At 42.2% G+C, this 22,262-nt stretch overlaps 1 protein-coding gene across 1 annotated transcript in view; it reads left to right on the forward strand.

The window, feature by feature from the left end:
* LOC142095475 (uncharacterized) overlaps window positions 1-21,514 on the forward strand; it is a 65,285-nt gene extending 43,771 nt beyond the window's left edge. Inside the window, 3 exon segments of the mRNA XM_075178420.1 lie at window positions 5,077-5,165; window positions 5,604-5,656; window positions 19,436-21,514. Coding sequence (XP_075034521.1) covers window positions 5,077-5,165; window positions 5,604-5,656; window positions 19,436-20,882 — 1,589 coding nt within the window. The 3' untranslated portion in view covers window positions 20,883-21,514.
* Window positions 21,515-22,262: the final 748 nt, after the last annotated feature.

The raw sequence follows: 22,262 nt of genomic DNA on the forward strand, positions 1-22,262 counted from the left end.
GCTGGAACTTTAGCTTATACATCCCTCAAGGCAATAGTTTAGCAACAGCACTCAGTGACTCCTTGTGGGTAGATCCTCCATAGTCCCAGGCAGCATTCACACAGCACAACTAGGAGCAACCACCTACTAGCCTCCAGCAGTCCATGTTTGGCTCCTTCCCAATTCCCCAAGAATATCCTGGAGCCTTTTAGTACATTCTGTCTCCAAATTCCCCAATTTTCGCTGGCTTTTTGTAACTTGTTGCCTTGTCTAACCTCTGCATGCTTCTAGTGCAGTCTGGGGCTCTAGTTTGCAGTTTGTCCCCCCCCAAAATGGCAGATGCAATTTGCAATGAACTTTCCAGAGACACTTTGGAAGATGTAGTTTTCTTAATGAGTGCATGCAGTAATATACCTGTGATTTGCAGGGTATTATATTAGCTAGCCGCTAGTCTGTAAATAGTTTGGAGCCAACCGATGGATCTCGCTGGAAGACAACACCTGCTCAACACAGCCCAGAGATATTTGTGGTTTACCCGATCAAAAGCGTTAGACTGCACTGTTCCAGGGCCTCCTAGACACCAAGGATGGCACTAAATATGCCTGGCCTCATCAGTGCACAGTGCTGAGGAGAGAACAAGTTAGAATATTCCACCTGTTGGTAGAACAATCTGGACGGTTGGGAGGTATTTTTAAACAATATAAACAGAAGAACATAGGACATACTTACCGACTTTCTTCAGCTCTCTTCCGGGAGCCAGCTAGTGGAGGTGGGCATGAGGGGGGCGGGGCGACCAAAATCGCATCATTTCGATGCTGCGATTCACCGGGAATCGCGGCGTTTGGGATCTAATTCTGCCCACTTCACTGAGAAGTGGGCTGAATTCGGGAGATTGCCACACTCGCCCGGGAGACTCTCACAAAATGCGGGAGTCTCCCGGACATTCCAGGGGAGTTGGCAAGTATGACAGGAGCTCTTACTTTCTACTGCCATAACCTATTTTCTGCTGGTTACCACAGTCCCCATAGACCCCTATAGGAACTGCAATCTGACTCCATTTACCAACCAGCTTCACTTTTCTCCTCCAGCCTTTAAAAGCTATTGTCACATGTGGAGACCAGCAAAAGTGTTTTATATGGTTTATGAGGGGGGATCTCACCAATGAGCCCTGCCATGGTAAATAGTGACGTTACTACATTTAGTATCCCTGCACTAGGCATCGATACAGAATGATAGTTGCTGCCACCAATAACATATAGACCCCTTAATTACAATGAACAGAGTGTCTCCATCTATCTTGATTGATCTTCAATTCACTTTCATTCAGAGTCTTGATTCCTCCAACATAAAATATTTAATATAGAAAAGAAAAATTAAAATTATATAGTAAATTAAATGTGCTGCTCACAACATATATATGTGTAAGAAAAATACAATCCTTTACCCTGAAGTCACAGCCCTCATTTGCATAGCCCCGCCCCTCTGCAGGCGGTCTGTGTAGATATGTTGGAGGTTAGAACTAGTCACGTGGGAATAAGACACGTGATGCTCATAACGTAAGAAAATACAATCCCTTCCAATGAAGCCACACGCCTCATTTGCATAGAGACGCCCCTCTGACTAGCTGATCAGAGGCAGCATTGCCTCAGGTTACTCTGTCCCTGCACACGGCGGCGGCCATTTTGTTGAAGCTCATTTTTGACCGGAAATCCATTGTACTGTAGTAACCGGGAGTTCTCTGTAACGTTTCCGTGGGTGAGTGAGGGGAAAGCAGCGGGGACGTCTTGTTTTTACGGGAATCAGGTGTTACTGACATCATAATAACAATATAATCACAGGTGGAGTATAATCTGTTGTCCTTTTATAATAATACAGGTGGAGCAGTGTTTGGTGTCATGTTATTATATATACATGGAGCAGACTGTTCCCCTTTCATTATAGGACAGGGGGAGCAGACTCTGGTGACCTGGGGAAGGGTCACTATGTGATGTGTCCTCTATGTAATCCCTGTAGGGATATTACTGATGAATCTTCTCTATTTGTTGGGTGAGGGGTCTCCAGACATCTCCCACAGTATCTGTATATATGGGGTGATATATATTATAGTATATTATATATTTCTTCCCTGTTACTGTCTTTTTTCTTCATATGCATCAGTCACATTTTAAATAATTTCCAGGAGGATTAATATTATATAATAATGTATATCATGCTTGCCAACTCTCCCGGAATGTCCGGGAGACTCCCGCATTTTGCGAGAGTCTCCCGGACTCCCGGGAGAGTCTGGCAATCTCCCTGATCTGCCCACTTCCTAGTGAAGTGGGCAGAAATCGGTTCAAACGCCGCGATTCACCGGGAATCGTGGCGTTTGGCCCCGCCCCCGCTGTAAAATGACGCGATTCGCGTAATTACATCACGGGGGCGGGGCTAAAATGGCGCGATTTTCGAGGCCCCGCCCCCTTTACGTCCACCTCCCCCTTGCAGCTCCCGGAAGAAATGTATTAAAGGTTGGCAAGTATGATGTATATTATATGTTACTCCCTCTCACTGTCCTGCTTTTCCATATACACAAAACATTTAATATCACTTTTGTCACAACAAGTAAATGTCTTCTAACTTATGACAGCACTGTAAGAAGCAAGAAGATAACGCACCAGAACCAGTATTCTGAGCCATTTGGGAGTAATAAAGGAATAAAGATTTAGCCCAAAGGATTTTTAATTACTTGTGCCCGATACAATCTCTATAGTGTACTGTGGGGTCCAGAGTATAGAATTACACTAACTACCCAGATCTTTGGGTTCTAGACATTGTATAGAAAGGTTACAAGATAGAGTTCAGTGGAATACTCCGGACAGACATCTTTGTAAAATGCAAAAGTTTAACCTCCTCAGTGCAGATAAAAGCATTGTGCAGCAGTCTGCAGACACTGATAGAAAAACAGGTGACTTCATTATTTCCTGTCAACCAAAGAGATTCCGGTTTCTACTGCAAACCTTTTCTGGTAGAGCAGCAGACAGGGTGATTACGGACTGTCCTCAACTTGCGAAAACTCAATCTGTTCATACAGACAAAGCATTTTCACATGGAATCCATAAGTCCTATTGTCAAAGCACTAGAAGAGCTTTCTGACATCTATAGACTTACCGGATACCTATCTACACGTTCCAGTGGCAGCACAACATCATTGTATTATCAGGTTTTCTTGCTAGGTTGCCACTCCAGTGTATGTACCTACCATGTGGCCTGTCTACTTCCCCAAGAACTGTCACCAATGTACTTTTTGTCTTGCCTGCAGGACCTATAAGAGGATCAGTCTTGAGGTGTCTAGGATTCTGCACTAGTTTACTTCACGCCCTTACAAGACATTGCCTGTTTTCTTAGGATGCTCCGTATGAAAGAAGAATCCTTCAGACTATAGATCAATACAATGATTGCATTTCATTATTGGTGTCACTTCTTGAGCCCGCCCTATGTTTGTTGTCATTGCTTGTCTACATCCCATTCATTAGGGCTGCCAGGGAGTCCAAAGAGGAAATAAATTATGTTTACTTGGTAATTCTGTTTCCTTAAAGGACTCATGGCAACCCAGGTATGTCCTACGTTTTTTGTCTGTTACATCTATGAACTTTAATTAAAGCACTTTCCTGCGTTGACTATTCAATAGCATCCTTACTGGTCTTCCCTGAATCAGACTCTAACCCCTACAATGTATTTTGCACGCAGAGGTTGATTGATTTTCCTTGCAAATCTTTCTTCCACTGCTTTGCCGCTCTGTCAGTCTCTACATTGGTTGCCTGTTTATTACCAAATCCAACATAAAATACTTCTACTAACATACAACAAAACTGCACCAACGTACATCTCTTCACTTGTCTCAAAATATCTCCCACTTCTCTGCACAAGATCTGCGTTTCTCATCAACCCACATTTTCCGCTCCCATTGCCTCTTCCAGGGGGTAAATGTATCAAGCTGAGAGTTTTCTGTCGGGTTTAAAAAACCAATCAAATTCTAGCTATCATTTATTTAGTACATTCTACAAAATGACAGCTAGAATCTGGTTGCTTTAGGCAACATCTCCACTTTTCAAACCCGCTGGAAAACTCTCATCTTGATACATTTACCCCCAGGACATTTTTCAGGCTGCACCCACTTTGTGGAATGCCCTTCCTCGCATAATAGACTTTCCTCATGTATCAATCTCCCATTGATCCATAGATTATAAGCTGTGCTCCCAGGTAATCACGGAAGTTATTTCTGTTCACCACTTTAAAATGGCAGCAGATGGGTAAATCACAAGGATTGTTTTCTGTTATTAGTTCATGCAATCATTAATCCCCCCTCCCACACAGACACCCTCACACGCACCCTCTGCAGCATCACACAGCTCCAGTTTTTGGCCAGGGGTGTGAGATGAACCATGGAGCTTCGAGAATAATGCCTTTGTACAGCAGCCCCCTACTTGGGAGTGTTGTTTTAAGCATTTCTCAGTCTGGCTTTCTGAGACCATTAATTAGTGAGAATATATGTTTATTTTAGCATTATAGTCTTAAGTGATGGATCTGTGAAAAAGTGAATTGCATCTACTCTTTGTGCTGATTGTTTCCTCTTTAATACACAGGGTTAGAAGTAGTGAAGAAGTCTGGTGTGTCACCCAGCAGCCATCCTCATGCGACAGCAGAACTGAGCAGGACCCAGAGCCCCATCACGGTGCCTCCACCTCACTCACTGATACATGAGAGAAACAATGACCAGAGGATTCTAGAACTCACCAACAAGATCATTCAGCTGCTGACTGGAGAGGTGACTGCTGGGAATGGGACATTATACAGTAACACCAGGGGATGTGTCTGGGTGATGACTGTATCATTGTGTGTGTCAGGTTCCTATAAGGTGTGAGGATGTCACTGTCTATTTCTCCATGGAGGAGTGGGAGTATTTAGAAGGACACAAGGGTCTGTACAAAGACGTGATGATGGAGAATCACCGGTCCCTCACCTCACCGGGTAAGAGGAATCTCTTTGATTATTGTAAAGGAGAATGCAGTTTTGAGATAATTACATATGAATAATTCAGCTATTGTGTGTTTCCTACAGATGGATCTAGTAACAGAAATACCTGCGACAGATATCCCCGTTCTCTTTATTCACAGGATCATATAGAGGAAACTCACAATATCCCTCAGGTAGATAGAATTGAGGGTCTCAACAAATCCCATAATACAAATGTGACTCTACAATATATGATCTCTAGACAAGTTGTGGTGATCTTGTAATGTGATATTCTTCTGTTTAATCTGCATTTATTAATTATTTTGTTATTGTTTTGTGGGTCATTTATAGTGAGGCCCTGATTGATATTGAAGTTATAATGGGAGAGACCCTAAAACTTTTACCTCACATAACTTACATATACTTGTTAGCCCTGTTCTTAGGAGAACTAGTTGATTGATTATTGTTGAAACTTACTTGGGTTAGAGTAATTGTATTGCTAAAAACGATACATAGAAAACCTGAAATATGGTCTGGTTTCAAAAGTATAAAATTCCCCGGATCACAGAGGGGTCATTTAATTAAATCATGCATTATTATAGTTTTATTTCATTAGTTTGTGGTTTACTCAGGGTGAACATCTGATTGGTATTAAAGTAGAAGATATAAAGGGAGAAGAAGAGACGTATGTGAGGGGTGATCAGCAGTGTAAGGAGGAGGAAATCCCTACAGATATCGGCACAGGTGAGTAATACACACTAAATACAGAAGTCACATATTCTCCTTGTTTAGTCACTACAACAATCTCTTATTCTACACCCTCCTCTGTCTGTACAAACTGATGAGGAAAAAGTATCTGCCCAGTGGGGGAGTCAGGAGCCATCAGCCCCTATTAGACTCCTGCTCTCCTCACATCGTATCATTGTGCTACCAGCTGCCATGTTCCTCCCTGTAACTACCAGATATGACATTACCCATGATCCTCCCATGTACTACATTACATTACTCATGATCCTCCCCATGTACTACATTACATTACCCATGATCCTTTCTGAGAACTACCACAACATTATCAACCTAAGCACTGGTGGTAATATCACCTATGTATGTGATATCATGTACTGATTATATTCTGATTCCCCTGAACTAATATTGTGCCTGACTACATATCTAATAAGTTGCCCGCTTTTACTTATGTACTGAGTGTGCCTCCTTGAGGGCCGCGGTGAGGGCGATGGCGGGACCTGATTTGTGTGTTCCAGTGGGTTCTTGCTGGTTCGTTTGAATCTGGTCTGTTCATCTGCCTGTTCCACTTTGTGCTCTGATGCTTGAGTGTTGCTGAACTTCCAAGGGAGATGTCCCTAGCTAGAGACCTAGACACCAGGGCAATTACAGAGATCACAAGAAGGACAAGACTGAGTGTGAGGTCAGAGCAGGATACTGCTGGCCTGATGTGCATGGGAGTCACATGTCTAGACTGTGAGAGGACCCAGATACACTTTCAGACTGCTATTACCTGTACCCTAACTGCAGTTGAGAACAAGTTAAGAGAGTCTGTATATCAATGTCAGCTTTTCATTGAGGTGAGTTCTTTAGATTGATAATATAATTACTGCCATGTACGTGATCAGGAGACGTGATGCTGAGATGTCAAGTTGTAGAGAAAGGAAAGATGAATCTGTAGTTAAGTGACTGTAACACAATACATTATATATATCTAATCAAAATGATCTGGTGTTCATCAGTTGTAACTCTGCAGCACTACAGCTGCTGCATCTCATTACACCCGTTCTACCGTTGCCTATTCTGTATGTGTAAGGACACCTGTTTGCTTACTTTAATCCATAAGATCTTGATGTTGGATAGACACAGCTAGAGTGGTTGGTAGACCCAAAGTTGCTATAAGGTAGGAGCTTAGTGTAAAGTGCTATTATTACATACACAGACAAACGGTTTCTAAAATGTCATACAATGTGGTGCTCTACAAGATGGCAGAATTAGCACCCTTAAAGCCAAGGTCATTGGCTCAAGCTGTGGGACAGGAAAGGAGAGATGCTCCACCAGAAATCTAACAAAACCTTTGTGAGAAGTGCCGTAACAAATGGGACATCACCTACCAAACATCTATCAAGGACTTCTAAAAGCTGAATGTGGGAGATTCACCTCGAGATTTACTGTGTGTAGCATTCTCCTGAGACTGCTGGATACCTCATTTAAACCAATCTCATCGACAAACCTGGCCAAGATAGAGAATCCTTCCCACATTGCAGACCAAGGTGATGTCTAAGCAGGTAGAAGAATCAGTGAGATGCCTGCCAAAATATATCTGGTCAGTAGGTACATATCAGACGTTCAGGGCAGAACAGCCCTTTGTTGCAAGGGTAAAGGAGAGTAAGTCCTAGTGTGCGCAGAGCTAAGCAGTAAAGAGCAGAGGTGCGAACCATCAACCCTGTTTCAAAATTTGATGTAGATAGATGGGCACACAGCAGTCCACTGGAGATAACGTGGAAGCCTTCAAGAACTTATACAACAAGCTGATGTGCTGAGAATTTACATGAAGAAAGGTTACAAGGGAGTAAACACAACCACTAGAAAAGCTGTCGCTGGCAAGGACGACACCAAAGGCAACATATTAACAAGGCCTGTCACATGCTGTAACAGGTATCTTTTGCTCTCTTTCAATTTGGCAATAAAGTTGCAGTATCTATAATCATAGAAATGACAGAGAACAATACTGCACCCAGGTTGCTTGAGCTAACTTGGTATCATAAAATGTGGATTGTCTTATCATATCTGCCACTTCCTCCGGATCTGTGACAGTGTGGGCTGCTTACTTCAATACTATGAACATGTTGCCGGTCAGAGTCCCAAACAAAGACAGATTCCTCTTCTCCTGTGCAGCCTGATGGCAGCAAACTCTGTAGCCAGGTTTGGAGTAACTTCCGACAACACTGTTTCAGAAGCCTCCTGTAACTTGAGGAGTTTCCTCTCTCTATGGGCAGAGCAGTCTGTCTTCTGTGGACAAAAGAATTCCCGTTCTGTGGTGACCATCTTTGGACAGCCATACTATGGTTCTGCTCAGGAAAGGGATGTCATGTTGTAGCGGCCATTTTGTGGTTCCCATGCTGCTGTTAAGTGCGTATTGTCGCTAACCAATAACGATTGTCGAACCTCGATTTGTGTTTCCAACGCACAAAGATTTATTCGCAATAAGTAGTAGAATATGTTCAAGCGAAGTGATAATAAATAGAACCGTTACTTATCGCAGGCGCTCTGGATCCAGTGTACAGTCATTCAATCCTGAAGTCTGGGGACAAGATGTCTGAACACTGGATGTGAAGCTGCTGCTTATATACACAATGAAATACAATAATACAATGAAGATGGTATAGCTTGCATCTATCTGTCCAGGTCTCAGGAAGGTCCAAGGGGTTGTCAATCATTGGCTAGTTCATCCTAAGGAATCCAAAGGAGGGGGTCATCTTTCCAGGTGGTATGCTCGGCTCTTCCCGCCAAGATTCCTTAGTCCTAAGTAGTCCATAATTCCCTATCATTCATAACTTGCGTATGCAAGTAGTAAATGTAAAGAGGTTTATTATGATACCACTCATGATATGATTCCTTCAACCTGTTCCATATATTTCACTAATATGCATGTAACTTTAATATAACACATAAATACTACTATATTTCGACATAACTGACTATGTGTTGCAACTACCATTAATGTGTACTATTTTACAAGTATGCGTGTTTGTTCGAATGTATGGTAAAAGACCAAATACTGTTGCTGCTACGTGTAGTAGCTGCGTACGCCCTTTCACGCCGTAGCGTGCCCTTGTACGCCGTAGCGTACCGTACGCATCTTTTCAGACAAAGACAACCAAATTTGCTCGATTTTAATTGAAATGACTTTATCCAATTTGCTGACTTCGACAGCTCCACCCTTTGGTAGTGTAACAAACTATCACCCTATCACCGTTTCAAGTTCAGGATTATACAATACTTCTTCACTGACCATGATCTCGGTATCTGGTACCACCCTTTCAGTCTCTTTCTCAGTGTTACTCCTATGAGACCTTTTTCCACACTTCAACACAATAGGAACACATTTGACAACTAAACCAATTGCTAAGATGACACCCAGTATAAGGAGAAGGAGCTTACCTACACTAGCGAGCCATTGTCTGATCTGATAGGTCAGCCTCCCAATTCTCCAGGCGCTTTGCATGAGATATGTTTAGGCACAGCAACGATCTGCCTATGGAGTATTGTCGAAGCGTCAGACTAGGGGACCTAGTGTTATTGTACCTCAAGTCTATGGGCCTCCCACCCCTCAATTTGAGTACTTCGGATATGTTTAGAGGGAATGGCACTAGTCCTATATTATGCTGTCCTTGCGGCACGTGAGAGCACACCCAGCACTCGGTTTGGTTTAGCACCTTACCCACCAGGGAGTGATAATCCTCTAAAGGATGCCCGCCTATATTCAGAGTACTGGGGGACTGGCATCGTTGGTTGCATCTCTCTTCAACTAGGGAGTCGCAGAACTTGCAGATACAATACTCATCAGACAATAGCCCCTCACACTGCCTCCGAGTTCCTGAGCTAGCAGACCTTTTCATAACCCCTGGACCAAGCTTGATAATGGGCTGCTCTGAGTATTCTAATAACTTTTCCTCTGCCTCCATCTCATCCGTATCACTACCGGAACTCTCCTCCGTCCTCCATCCTCCTTCACAAAAATAGAATGTCCTAGAAAGAGTAAATACAAGGAAAATCCTGGAACAAAAGAAAAACAAAAACCGCCACTCCATCGCTGGAAACATAGTTCTGGGGCAACGTCTCTGGTTCAGGTGTCTCGACTGCAGGCTTTAGGTCTCCCGGAACAGACTCACAAGTGACAGATCTATGTCGTCGGTCTCAGTTTTATCTTGCACTTTCTCCGGATTATGGACTCTCCTGCAGTGGGTGGAATGAACCCAAGTGTCTCTCTCTGCAACCTTCAGTGATGTAGTACTGGTCAGCAGCACTTGGTACAGGCCTTCCCAACGGTCTGTTAAACAACCTGAAGGTAAGAAATTGCGGATCATAACATAGTCTCCAGGTTCAACATCATGACAGTTCGTTTCTGGCATACCAGGTGACAGCATTTTTAGTTTTTGTTGTTGTTGCTTTTAGCTGTCTACTCATTCTTATAAGATATTGTACAGTCACTTCATTATTACACTTCAAGTCGTCTTGTGGACTCACGATCAAATGAGGTTGTCGTCCGAACAGTATCTCAAAGGGGGACAGATTAAGAGGAGGTCTAGGAGTGGTCCGAATGCTATGGAGGACCAATGGCAAAGCCTCCGGCCATGCCAACCCAGTTTCAGCCATTACCTTACCAAGCTTGTTCTTTATAGTACCATTTACTCTCTCCACCTTACCACTGGCTTGTGGTCGGTAAGGGGTGTGAAGTCTGCTACCGATTCCCATGAGTTTACACATATTTTGGAAGATGTCACCAGTAAAATGGGTACAGCTGTCACTTTCAATGATTCTAGGGATACCGAACCTACATACAAAGTCTTGTACAATTTTCTTTGCAGTGAACACAGCAGTATTAGTGGCTGCCGGATATGCTTCTACCCAACCGGAAAACACATCAATACAAGCTAACATATACTTTAGATTCCTGCTGGGTGGTAATTGGATATAGTCAATTTGTATTACCTGAAAAGGTCCGTCTGTAGGAGGGATGTGGGATGGCTCAGTTGGAATAGTTTTCCCGACATTTTTCCTCAAGCAAGTAAGACATGACATTGCCTTCTTACCAGCCTGAGAGGAAAATCCGGGAGCACACCAGTATGCTCTCACCAGTTTGCACATACCTTCTTTACCCAGGTGAGTCAGGCCGTGTGCTGCTTCAGTCAGGCTTGGATAGTACGTTCGGGAAGCTACAGGCTTACCTTGTCCATCCCTCCAGAGTCCTGAGGACTCTTGACCACATCCCTTCGCCTTCCAGACCGCCTTTTCCGGCAGGGAACAGAAATCTTGCATTTCAATTAATTTTTGCATGTCTAATGTCTGAAAAACCATCATAGTCTCGGTCGATACAGTCATAGGTTGCCCTGCTGCCCATTTAGCAGCTTCGTCTGCCCTGTTGTTGCCCAATGACACTGGGTCTTCTTCAAAGGTATGGGCTTTGCACTTTATGACGGCTACTGTTCTGGGTAACTGTATCGCTGTCAGAAGTCCTTTTATGTGTTGTGAGTGTGCCACTGGCGTACCTGCTGCTGTCGTAAAGTTTCTAAGACGCCAAAGGGCCCCAAAATCGTGCACTACCCCGAAGGCGTACCTAGAGTCAGTATATATATTGGCTGATTTACCCTCTGCCAATTCACACGCTCTCCTTAGTGCTACTAGTTCCGCCACCTGGGCTGAGTGAGGTGGGCCAAGGGGTTCAGCTTCTACCACATCCTGATCGTCTACAACAGCGTAACCAGTACATAGCTCTCCCGTCTCTGTCTGTCTATGACAACTTCCGTCTGTATAAAACGTAAAATCTACATTTTCTAAGGGGGTGTCACGTATGTCGGGCCTTGCAGTAAAGGTCTGATTCAGGTGTTCCATACAGTCATGCGTGTCAGTATTCTTGCCTAACTCATCATCAACCAGGGTATCCTCACCTCCCACCCTTTGTGTCTCTCGAGACACATATGGAAGGTATGTAGCTGGATTTAAGGTGCTACATCGTTTGATGGTGATGTTTGAGGGTGCCATCAGGGCTAGTTCCCACTTTGTGAATCTAGCTGAAGAAACATGTCTGGTTTGGGCTGAGTTTAACAGAGCTGATACAGCATGGGGTGTATAGACAGTGGAATTATGTCCTAATACTACGTCTTCGCTCTTACTTACCAGAAGAGCAGTTGCTGCTACACTTCTGAGACATGTTGGGAGTGATCTTGCCATATTGTCTAATTGTGCACTGTAGTATGCTACTGGTCTGCTAGCGTCACCATGTTTCTGTACGAGGACACCTGCTGCACAACATCAGCTTCTGTACAAAATAGCTCAAAAGGCTTTTCATAATCAGGTATTCCCAATGCAGGTGCTCTAGTCAGACTATCTTTAAGATTAAAGAACGCTTGCTCTGACTCTTCTGTGTGTACGACACGTTCTGGTTTTGAGGAAGAGACTAGCTCCTGCAATGTTAATGCCAGAATAGAAAAACCTGGGATCCAGGATCTTCAGTATCCACACATCCCCAGGAAGGTACGAATCTGCTTCTGGCTCTGCGGCAGAGTCATGTGTTGTATGGCTTCAATCCTGTCGGTTGTCAGGTGTCTTAGCCCCTTAGTGAGGCAGTGTCCTAAGTATTTGACCTTAGTCTGACATGGCTGTAATTTATCCTTTGCCACCTTGTGCCCTGTTTGTGAAAGATGAAGCAACAACAATTTAGTATCATGTAAACATGACATAAAAGAATCAGAGCACAACAACAAATCGTCCACATATTGAATTAGAACAGACCCATTGTGGGGTTGAAAGGATTGCAAACAGTCATGTAAGGCTTGGGAGAAAATACTGGGGCTGTCAATGAACCCCTGGGGTAGTCTGGTCCATGTGTATTGCACTCCCCGGTAGGAGAATGCAAAAAGGTATTGGCAGTCAGGGTGAAGAGGTACTGAGAAGAAAGCAGAACATAGATCAATGACAGTAAAATGACTAGCAGACGGTGGAATCTGCATGAGGATGACAGCTGGATTCGGCACTACGGGGAATTGGCTCTCAACAACTTTGTTAATTCCCCTTAAGTCCTGGACTAATCTATAGCCCCTTCCCCCACTCTTCTTCACAGGGAAAATGGGACTATTTGCTGTACTGGCTGTACGAATTAAAATCCCTTGTTGTAACAGCCTCTCAATAACAGGTTATATACCCCTAGTTCCACCTCCGGTTTTAATGGATACTGTGGGATTTTTGGAGCTATCCTACCACTTTTTAGATTGACCATGACAGGGGCTACGTTTGCCATCAGTCCAGTCTCCTGTCCATCTCTGGTCCAAAGTGAACCTGGTATTTCCAGCAACATCCCCTTTACTTGAGATGGACTGTGTTCTATAACAGTAGAGTGTAACATTAACCTTTGAGGGGTGTCCAATATGTCCTGTACCTCATGAGCGACCTTCTCGGGTATATCTAGGAACACACCATCTGAAGTACAGTATATGACACATCCCATTTTACATAACAAGTCTCTCCCTAGCAAGTTAGTAGGAGCCGCCGCAGCCAGAAGAAACGAATGCTTGGTATGCAGGGGCCCGATAGTAACTTCAGCAGGTTTAGTTAGAGGATAATGTAACACTCTTCCCGTTACCCCCATAGCTGGAATAGTTTTACTGGTCACCTGTAGATTGAAAGAAGAGGTTATTACAGATCGGACCGCCCCTGTATCTACAAGAAAAGTTTGTTTCCTACCAGCTATGTCAACTATCATTGTTGGTTCTTCACTCGGACTCTCAGTTAACCTCACTGGCTGTAGACTACAGGTATGACCTGACCCCTAGCGCTGACTATCATATTCCCGCGCAATATTTGCTGTTATAATATGTGCGGGTAGATGTGAGTCTTCTATTCTATGTGAGTCCTTCCTTGGAGGATATCTATGTGTCCTACCTCTAGGGTTGTATCGGTCTTTTTTACAATCCCTCCTAACGTGTCCTTCTTCATTACAATTGAAACATCTGATCACTCTATGTTTCTTATTATGTGGGTTGTATGCTGGTGGTCGTGTATGCATCCCCTCTAAAGCCTGTATACTCACAGTCATTAACCTATCACTTTTCTCTTCCTTCTTTCTAAAAAGGTTTTTGTCATGCTCCACAGCAGACTCCCTAAGAGAATCTACTGTGATGCCTCTCCAATTAGGTAATGTGGTTTGTACTCTGGTTTTTAAATTTTCTCTAAGGCCATCCATTAATACTCCTACAGCTACCTCTCTGTTATGTGGGTCCTCACCTATGTTTGATATCCCAGTGAACCGTGTTATTGCTGCTATAGCTCTAATGAAGTAATCTGCTGCTGTCTCACTATCTTTCTGCTTGATGGTGAAAATTTTACTCCAATTCGTTACTACCAGAAAATAGATGGCTAAATGTTTAACAATTTGTTCTATATTTTCTTGGTTAATCTCATCAGTCAAGGTGTCATCTTCATCCAACACACAATCTTTAATACATTTTTGTATGTCAGTATGGGGAGGAAGACACGCCCTCAACACTACACGCCAATCCTTATCGGTTGGTTCGTGTGCATTTCCTAAGTCTTTAACAAATTTCTGACACTTTGCCAACTCTTTTCTGGGATCTGGGAATTCAGTCATAATGGAACGTAATTCTGATCTAGTCCAGGGACAATGCATTGTAACATTTCTTAAAGGAACTGTGCAGACTGGGTACGCACCCACTGGTTCACTGTTTTCAGAAGTCACTACCGGATCTGCTGGTTCAAGATTTAGAACGCTATCACTCTTAGTGATGACACTACTCTCACCTATCTCAGCCATTGCTCCTTTCCCATACTTACGCTGAACCTCTAGCATATTAACAGCATGAGCAATGGCTGAAATCACAGTGGGTTTATCTTCATCTTCTGATACACTTGTTTTAAACTGGCTTAAAACCGGATACAATTTAGCAATTTCTCTTTTTTCGTTTTTAATAACGGCTGTACTTACCCCTCCCGTCACATAAGGTGGTGGGGGTGCGCTTGCGCTGAGTACGCCACGCTTCTCAACGGGTACTTCCGCCCTGCGCGCGCTTTTCGCCACGCCTACTTCCGCTGTGCATTCGCTGCTCTGCCACGTGTTACCTTCCATTTGCCACAATTTTAAACAATCATTATGTCTATTTCTCTTTTTCGTTGACTTAATCAACCATACTTTATCTTTTACAGTATTTAGTACCTCTGCATTAAAACTTCCTATTGTTGGGAAAGGCCTATCACAATCTTTGGTCATCTTGACCCACGTGTCGCAATACGCAGTTGCGTATGCACCATGTTTCTTACACATGAGAAATCTCGCTGAACCAATAGGACCTTCCTTAGGCAGTACACTGGCCATCTCTAGCGTATGCTTAGCACCCATGTTGAACAACACCAATCTATGCAGAACACTTTCAACAATTTGCTACAAACACTCTACCGCTAGAGATCTCTTTCTGGCCGTGGACGTATTTGCTCAAGCCGCGTCCACTTGCTTCCTCTTGTACTAAACAAGGAACCCTAACACAGACAATATCACTGTGGGACCCAAGGGCTATCAGCTCCTCGATACCCTGGCTAAACCACAAAAATCTGTTGAGTTTATTATAACTGGGAGAACAAAGTCGATACAATCAACCAGCCTTTCCAATATAATTCCTCCTAGCTGCTTCACCAATTTGCACTAACGGTTGTCGTGCGGTTAGATCGCACTGCCTACCAATACTAATTATTAGCAAACCTTGCGATCTATTGGCAGCGCTTTGCGAAAACCCGTTTTTCGCATTCGGTATACCTGCCCTGTATACCGTCCTTCAGTTGGGCAATCCGCCTCGTCAGACAGCAACTGAGCACAATGAATAATGAACAGTGTATCTACGTTAAAAAATCACACACTATACACATTTTCTGCGCAGAAAATCAAAAGTTCCCAACAACAGTAATAATGTCTCAGAGGCTTTCACAAGTAATTATACTATGCACATATAATAACTATCAAGACGATTGTTTAACCACGTGGCAAATCTACCGGAAGTTCGCGTACGCACAGCAGGAAATACACATACGCTAAGCAATGCAATACAGTTAAAACGCACAATGACCGTAAAAAGAAACAGTTTTCTCTTTTGTCCCTAGGTTCTAGTTAGCGTGCCCTAGATAATGCAAAACGGACATTCGGTTTCACAACACAGAGTAAAATTCAGGTTTTGAACACATTGCGTTCTTACCCGTATATGACGCGTCTCCACCCTTTGTTGCGGAACCGAAATCCGTTGGTCTTGCGTATCATCGGCAACGAAACCTCCAAAGCTCACGAGCCCCCAAATTGTTAAGTGCGTATTGTCGCTAACCAATAACGATTGTCGAACCTCGATTTGTGTTTCCAACGCACAAAGATTTATTCGCAATAAGTAGTAAAATATGTTCAAGCGAATTGATAATAAATACAGCCGTTACTTATCTCAGGCGCTCTGGATCCAGTGTGCAGTCATTCAATCCTGAAGTCTGGGGACAAGATGTCTGAACACTGAATGTGAAGCTGCTGCTTATATGCACACAGAAATACAGTAATACAATGAAGATGGTATAGCTTGCTTCTATTGGTCCAGGTTTCAGGAAGGTCCAAGGGGTTGTCAATCATTGGCTAGTTCATCCTAAGGAATCCAAAGGAGGGGGTCATCTCTCCAGGGGGTATGCTCGGCTCTTCCCGCCAAGACTCCTTAGTCCTAAGTAGTCCATAATTCCCTATCATTCATAACTTGCGTATGCACTCTGCGATTCCTTCGCAGAGTGAACCAAACAGTAGGAAATGTAAAGAGGTTTATTATGATATCACTCATGATATGATTCCTTCAACCTGTTCCATATATTTCACTAATATGCATGTAACTTTAATATAACACATAAATACTACTATATTTCGACATAACTGACTATGTGTTGCAACTACTATTAATGTGTACTATTTTACAAGTATGCGTGTTTGTGCGAATGTATGGTAAAAGACCAAATACTGTTGCTGCCACGTGTAGTAGCTGCGTACGCCCTTTCACTCCGTAGCGTGCTGTGCTGTGGGGCGGACACTAATACTGACCAAATTATCATGCAAAACTGTATAATATCTACAATTCAAAAGATTATTTTTTTTTGTTCGGCTGAAACGAAAATACACTCATGTATGCACTAAGCAAAATGTAAAACAAGACTCATTACATTTTGTATGGTGCCTACATGAGTATATTTGTTTAATTTGAACAAAAAATAATATCTTTGAATTGTTGATGTGATTTACAGCTATATTAGTATGTGTTTTTTAGATATAAAAGCCATCTCTGCCCGCAAGAAGAGGTACAGAGGACATTAGGAGGGTGGTCCCTATTCTTTGTGGTAAGGGCATACCCCACCATGTAAGTGGAGGCAATGAGATTTGTATTCAATTTTATACTGCTAGGGAGACTTTAGAACCAGTGGGAGATTGACAGTGGATGAGATCCCAGTTGAATGATCTATCTGATGTTGGCCAGACTTCATGTAAGAGCAAGGATTTCTGAGACCTAACTACTCAAATTAATGCAAACCCTGGGAACTCCCTGAGGCTGGGTTAAGCTACACTACTCACATATCTAATACATGTATACCACCCACCGGTGTGCTAACTGGGCCTGCTTGTGTTTGCTTTACCTACTTGTGCATTATCTTGACCTACTGTGACAGGTTCTGCTTGCTGTGAAATTTCCTACCATTGCGTGTTGCATTGTCCTCGTCTATCACCATGTGGCTAGGGCTTGCTGTGTACTAACCCTATCCGTATGTGTGGACTCCGTCTACAGTAGTTTTAGTCTCACCGACATGAGGCTAATTGTATAATTTTTTCCAGGACCACTTTAAGTTCCCAACCTATCCCTGCCACTGAGATCCTGGGCATACAGAACCATTATTGAACATGCTTGGTACTTGCATCTCCCTATCCTTCTGGGGACAACATAGGGGCACCTGATATTTGAGAAACTCTGACCATGATTAATAGGGTGGGGTCTCAGGGCTTAGTCCTTGTGGAAAGTGTCTGGGACTTTGTTTCGTGACACTTTGTCAACGTTTGCTATGGATCATTCATGAGCAGAAAATATCTATAAAAGTATAGCGTATGAAAATGGTCCATGCTTTGATTTTTGGTCCAGAGGAATGTTGTAAAAGTATAATTGGAAAGAAGATTGTAGTTCTCTGCCATTCTGTTTGTTTTGCAAGGGCAGGAGATTTTCAAGAAAGTTTCTTATATGTTTGTCTAAGTTAAAATGTTATTCTGCATAGTTATTTATATGCTGTGAGTGGGACTGGATGTGGTCTTCTGTAGTGCAAAAGCATAATGACCCTCTGAGGTTTGATGCTAAAGAGAGAGAGTAACGCTCCTGTGATGTAATTATTGAGTGTGGACCGAGAGCTCTGGCAGGATCTTAGTGTTTAAAAAGGTGATGTGTTCTGGTGGATTATACTCGTTTGTACCAGGGTTTGTTCAAGTCCGGTCTGTTCATATACCTGTTTGATTTAGTGCTCTTAGATGCTTGGTTGTGTCTGACCTCTAATGGAGATGTCCCCTGTTAGAGAGAGAGGTACAGTTGCAAAGATTGAGATGGAGATCCTGAGAGTGATAAGACAGTGTGAGGTCAGCCAGCAAATGTGACCTGCATATGAGTCTAGAGTCTAAAGTGTGAGTGAGCATTGTTAAAAGTGAATGTTTTAGATTGTAACTATGATTACAGGTTAGATTATAGGTGAGGTGTCTGAATCTAGTCCACGGGGTAAATCTATGATGCATCGGTTTCTGCAAGTCACTGGAAATCGTCGACTTTGCAAGGGAAATTTAAAGTGGCAATTGCCGATTTCTGGCGACTTGCAGAATCCGATACTTCATACATTAACCTCCAGGAATCCCAGTACCAAGCCCAGATGTTGCACCCTTACAGAACACCTGTCACACTTCTGGTATCACAAACGGAACCCAATAGCCAGGTAGTTTTGAAATTAAGCAGGATTTATTTTGATATATAAGTAATTATCAAGAGTCCAACAAGAAACGTCCAAAGTATCAACAAGATAAAGGTCTTCTAGAGGTATCCAGGAATTGTATTCCAAATCACAAGGGAGCAAGGTTCTGTGGAATCATCTGGTTCAGACATAAACACAATACTTGAGCAAAGGCTTCATAACAGGAAGTGCCTTTTCTAGGCCCAAACAGGAAATGAGATCCAAGATGGAATCGTCATGCGACAGTCCCGGCCATCTCGGATAAGGGCTATTGTAAGTCAAGTTCATAACAGAGATCTAAGATGGAAACTTCATGAGGCAATCACGGCCATCTTGAATGAGGGCAAATCTAAGGGCAAGTACATAACAACACCAGTCTTTAGTAGACGAAATACCAGGGCTCGTATTTCATCAGGGTCCACTGGAGAGATTTCAGAAAAATGTCTTCACCATTCTTAGCGCTCCTGGGTCCTCATCTTGCTCAGTTGTCTTAAATAATGATGTCAACTTCTCTTCATAAAGTTCTAACCAATGAGCAGTCTTGAATAACAGTGTGACATCATATCATGTAATAGAAGCTTTTTAATATATTCTATAATTCTTCATTCACAAATTGAAACTTGAAAATGTTGAATTCACTGTTTGTATGGTAATGCTGTGCTTTTGAAATACACTTGTTATAGTAAAAAAAAAATCTGTTCTGCAGAAATGTGTATTCCCATATATTTATTTTATTCCCAGCAGATGAACAACAGATCTGGAATAACTCTGAGAGACATCTCATTTTATCTCCAGATTGTGAAATGGAACATAACAACATCACACAAAATTCTTCAGGAGAAAACCCCATTGCCCTAAATATACATGGATTACTTCACTGTGCAAATGTATTATCTGATCCTTCAATTAATGAGGAATGTTCACTTTACAACTCGGATATTGTTACACACAGTACAGATTATACAGATGATAAACAATTTTCATGTTCTGAATGTGGAAAAAATTTTGCTCAGAAATCATATCTTGTTAATCATCAGAAAACTCACACTGGTAAAAAGTCACTTGCCTTTTCTGAATATGAAAAATGTTTTACATTCAATTCACATCTTATTCAACATCAACAAACTCACACAAGTGAGTACCCATATGCATGTTCTGAATGTGGGAAATGTTTTAGATGGAAATCAAATCTTGCTGATCATCAGCGAGTTCACTCAGGTGAGAAACCATTTGCATGTTCTGAATGTGGAAAATGTTTTAGATGGCAGTCAAATCTTGCTACACATCAGAGAGTTCACACATGTCAGAAGCCTTTTTCATGTTCTGAATGTAAAAAAAGTTTTAAACATAAATCAGAACTTAAGAAACATCATATAGTTCACACAGGTGAGAAGCCATTTCCATGTTCTGAATGTGGAAAAAGTTTTAAACATAAATCAGAACTTAAGAAACATCATATAGTTCACACAGGTGAGAAGCCATTTTCATGTTCTGAATGTGGGAAATGTTACACACAGCAGTCAGTGCTTAATACACATCAGAGAGTTCACACAGGTGAGAAGCCATTTTCATGTTCTGAATGTGGGAAATGTTACACACAGCAGTCAGTGCTTAATACACATCAGAGAGTTCACACAGGTGAGAAGCCATTTTCATGTTCTGAATGTGGGAAATGTTATTCAAAGCAGACAACGCTTGATACACATCAGAGACTTCACACAGGTGAGAAGCCTTTTTCATGTTCTGAATGTGGAAAATGTTTTACACAGCAGTCAAATCTTGCTACACATCAGAGAGTTCACACAGGTGAGAAGCCAATTCCATGTTCTGAATGTGGGAAATGTTTTCTAAATAAATCGGATCTTCTTAGACATTGGCGAACTCACACAGGTGAGAAGCCTTTTTCATGTACTGAATGTGGGAAATGTTTTGGAAGGAAATCAACCCTTATTACCCATCATATAATTCACACAGGTGCAAAGCCATTTCCATGATCTGAATGTGGGAAATGTTTTGGAAGCAAATCATATCTTGCTGAACACCAGCGAACTCATACAGATGAGAAGCCATTTACATGTTCTGAATGTGGGAAATATTTTACATATGAATCAGATCTTCTTAAACATGAGTCTTCATAGAGAAAAAAAAAGTCCATGAGATGATATAAATATATGATGCAGAATTGCAGTGGTATTTGATTTCCATTATTTTAGAAATGAAAATGATTAAAAAATTTAATTTTAGACTATACTCAGAATTGTATATTGGTATCCCCGCTTAATCGAGTGTAATTTAAATCTTCAAAGTCACACAATATATTAATATATCACAAATGAATTACCACCTAAACATAGAACTGGAATGTGTGTCTTCAGTATAATGATGCAACAGTTTGCTCATCTGGGGAATTTAGTGCAGTTTAGTTATTCTATTAGAGGTCGGTCTAACTCTCCGCAATGATAGAAAGACCACATTGTCATTATATAGGGTACTATATGACCTAAGCACTATCTCACAGCGCTAGAATCATGGGTTTGGTTTCACCAAGTTCCTTCCTGTGAGTTTCTATGTTCTCCCCATGTTTGTGTGGTTTTCTCACCGGTTTCCTGACACTCCAAAGACAATACTGATAGGGTGGTTGGTTTCTGCTATAATTAGTGTGTATGTGTGTTTGTTGGGGAATATAGATGGTTTTGCCACTGGGGCAGGGATTGATGTGATGAGTAAATATGTAAAGAACTGTGTAATAAATAAAATAAATATTACATCATGTTTTAACTCCCTGTAATTGAAGGTGTGAAGTGGGTCATATAATGAGATCTGTAACCTGTGTTACTATTTCACTAGATCCAGTAATTCTCAACTGGTAAATTACTTACAGCAGCTGGATGTCTTGTTCCTTCTAGGTAATAAGAACTTCTCTCATGCAATTCACTTAATTGATGACTCATTTACAGTCAAGGCAGAAAATATTGGTGCCCATGTACTTTTTTCAAATTTCTCAGTTTTCTCCAGACATAAGTTGAAATTCACAACAATAATGGCATTGACAAAATGATTGACACCTTAGACTTTTTGACGTTGGTCAAAATAGCTGCAATCAACCTCTTCCTGTAGCAATGAATGAGCTTCCTGCGCCTTTCTACTATCAGCTTGGCACACCCTTCTTGTACAAACTGCTCCAGTTCTCCCAGGTTTGAAGGTCCCTTCTCCCAACTGCTGTTTTCAGATCTCTCTACAAGTTTTATATGGGATTTAGATCTGGACTCATTGCTGCCACTTCAGAACCATCCAGTGTCTATCTTGAAACATTCCCGGGTGCTTTTATGAAGTGTGGGGTCATTGTCCTGCTGGAAGATCCAGGACCCTCAACAGAGATGCAGCTTTTTGACAGTGGGTTCAACATTGTGCTCCAAAATGTCCCGGTAATCTCTGAATTTCATTAAACCATGCACAGGTTCAAGTCACCCAGTGCCTGATGGAGCACAGCAATCCAAAAACATCATTCAACCTCCTCA

Source organism: Mixophyes fleayi, chromosome 6 (genome assembly GCF_038048845.1).
Source record: "Mixophyes fleayi isolate aMixFle1 chromosome 6, aMixFle1.hap1, whole genome shotgun sequence".
NCBI classification, from domain to species: Eukaryota; Metazoa; Chordata; class Amphibia; order Anura; family Limnodynastidae; genus Mixophyes; species Mixophyes fleayi.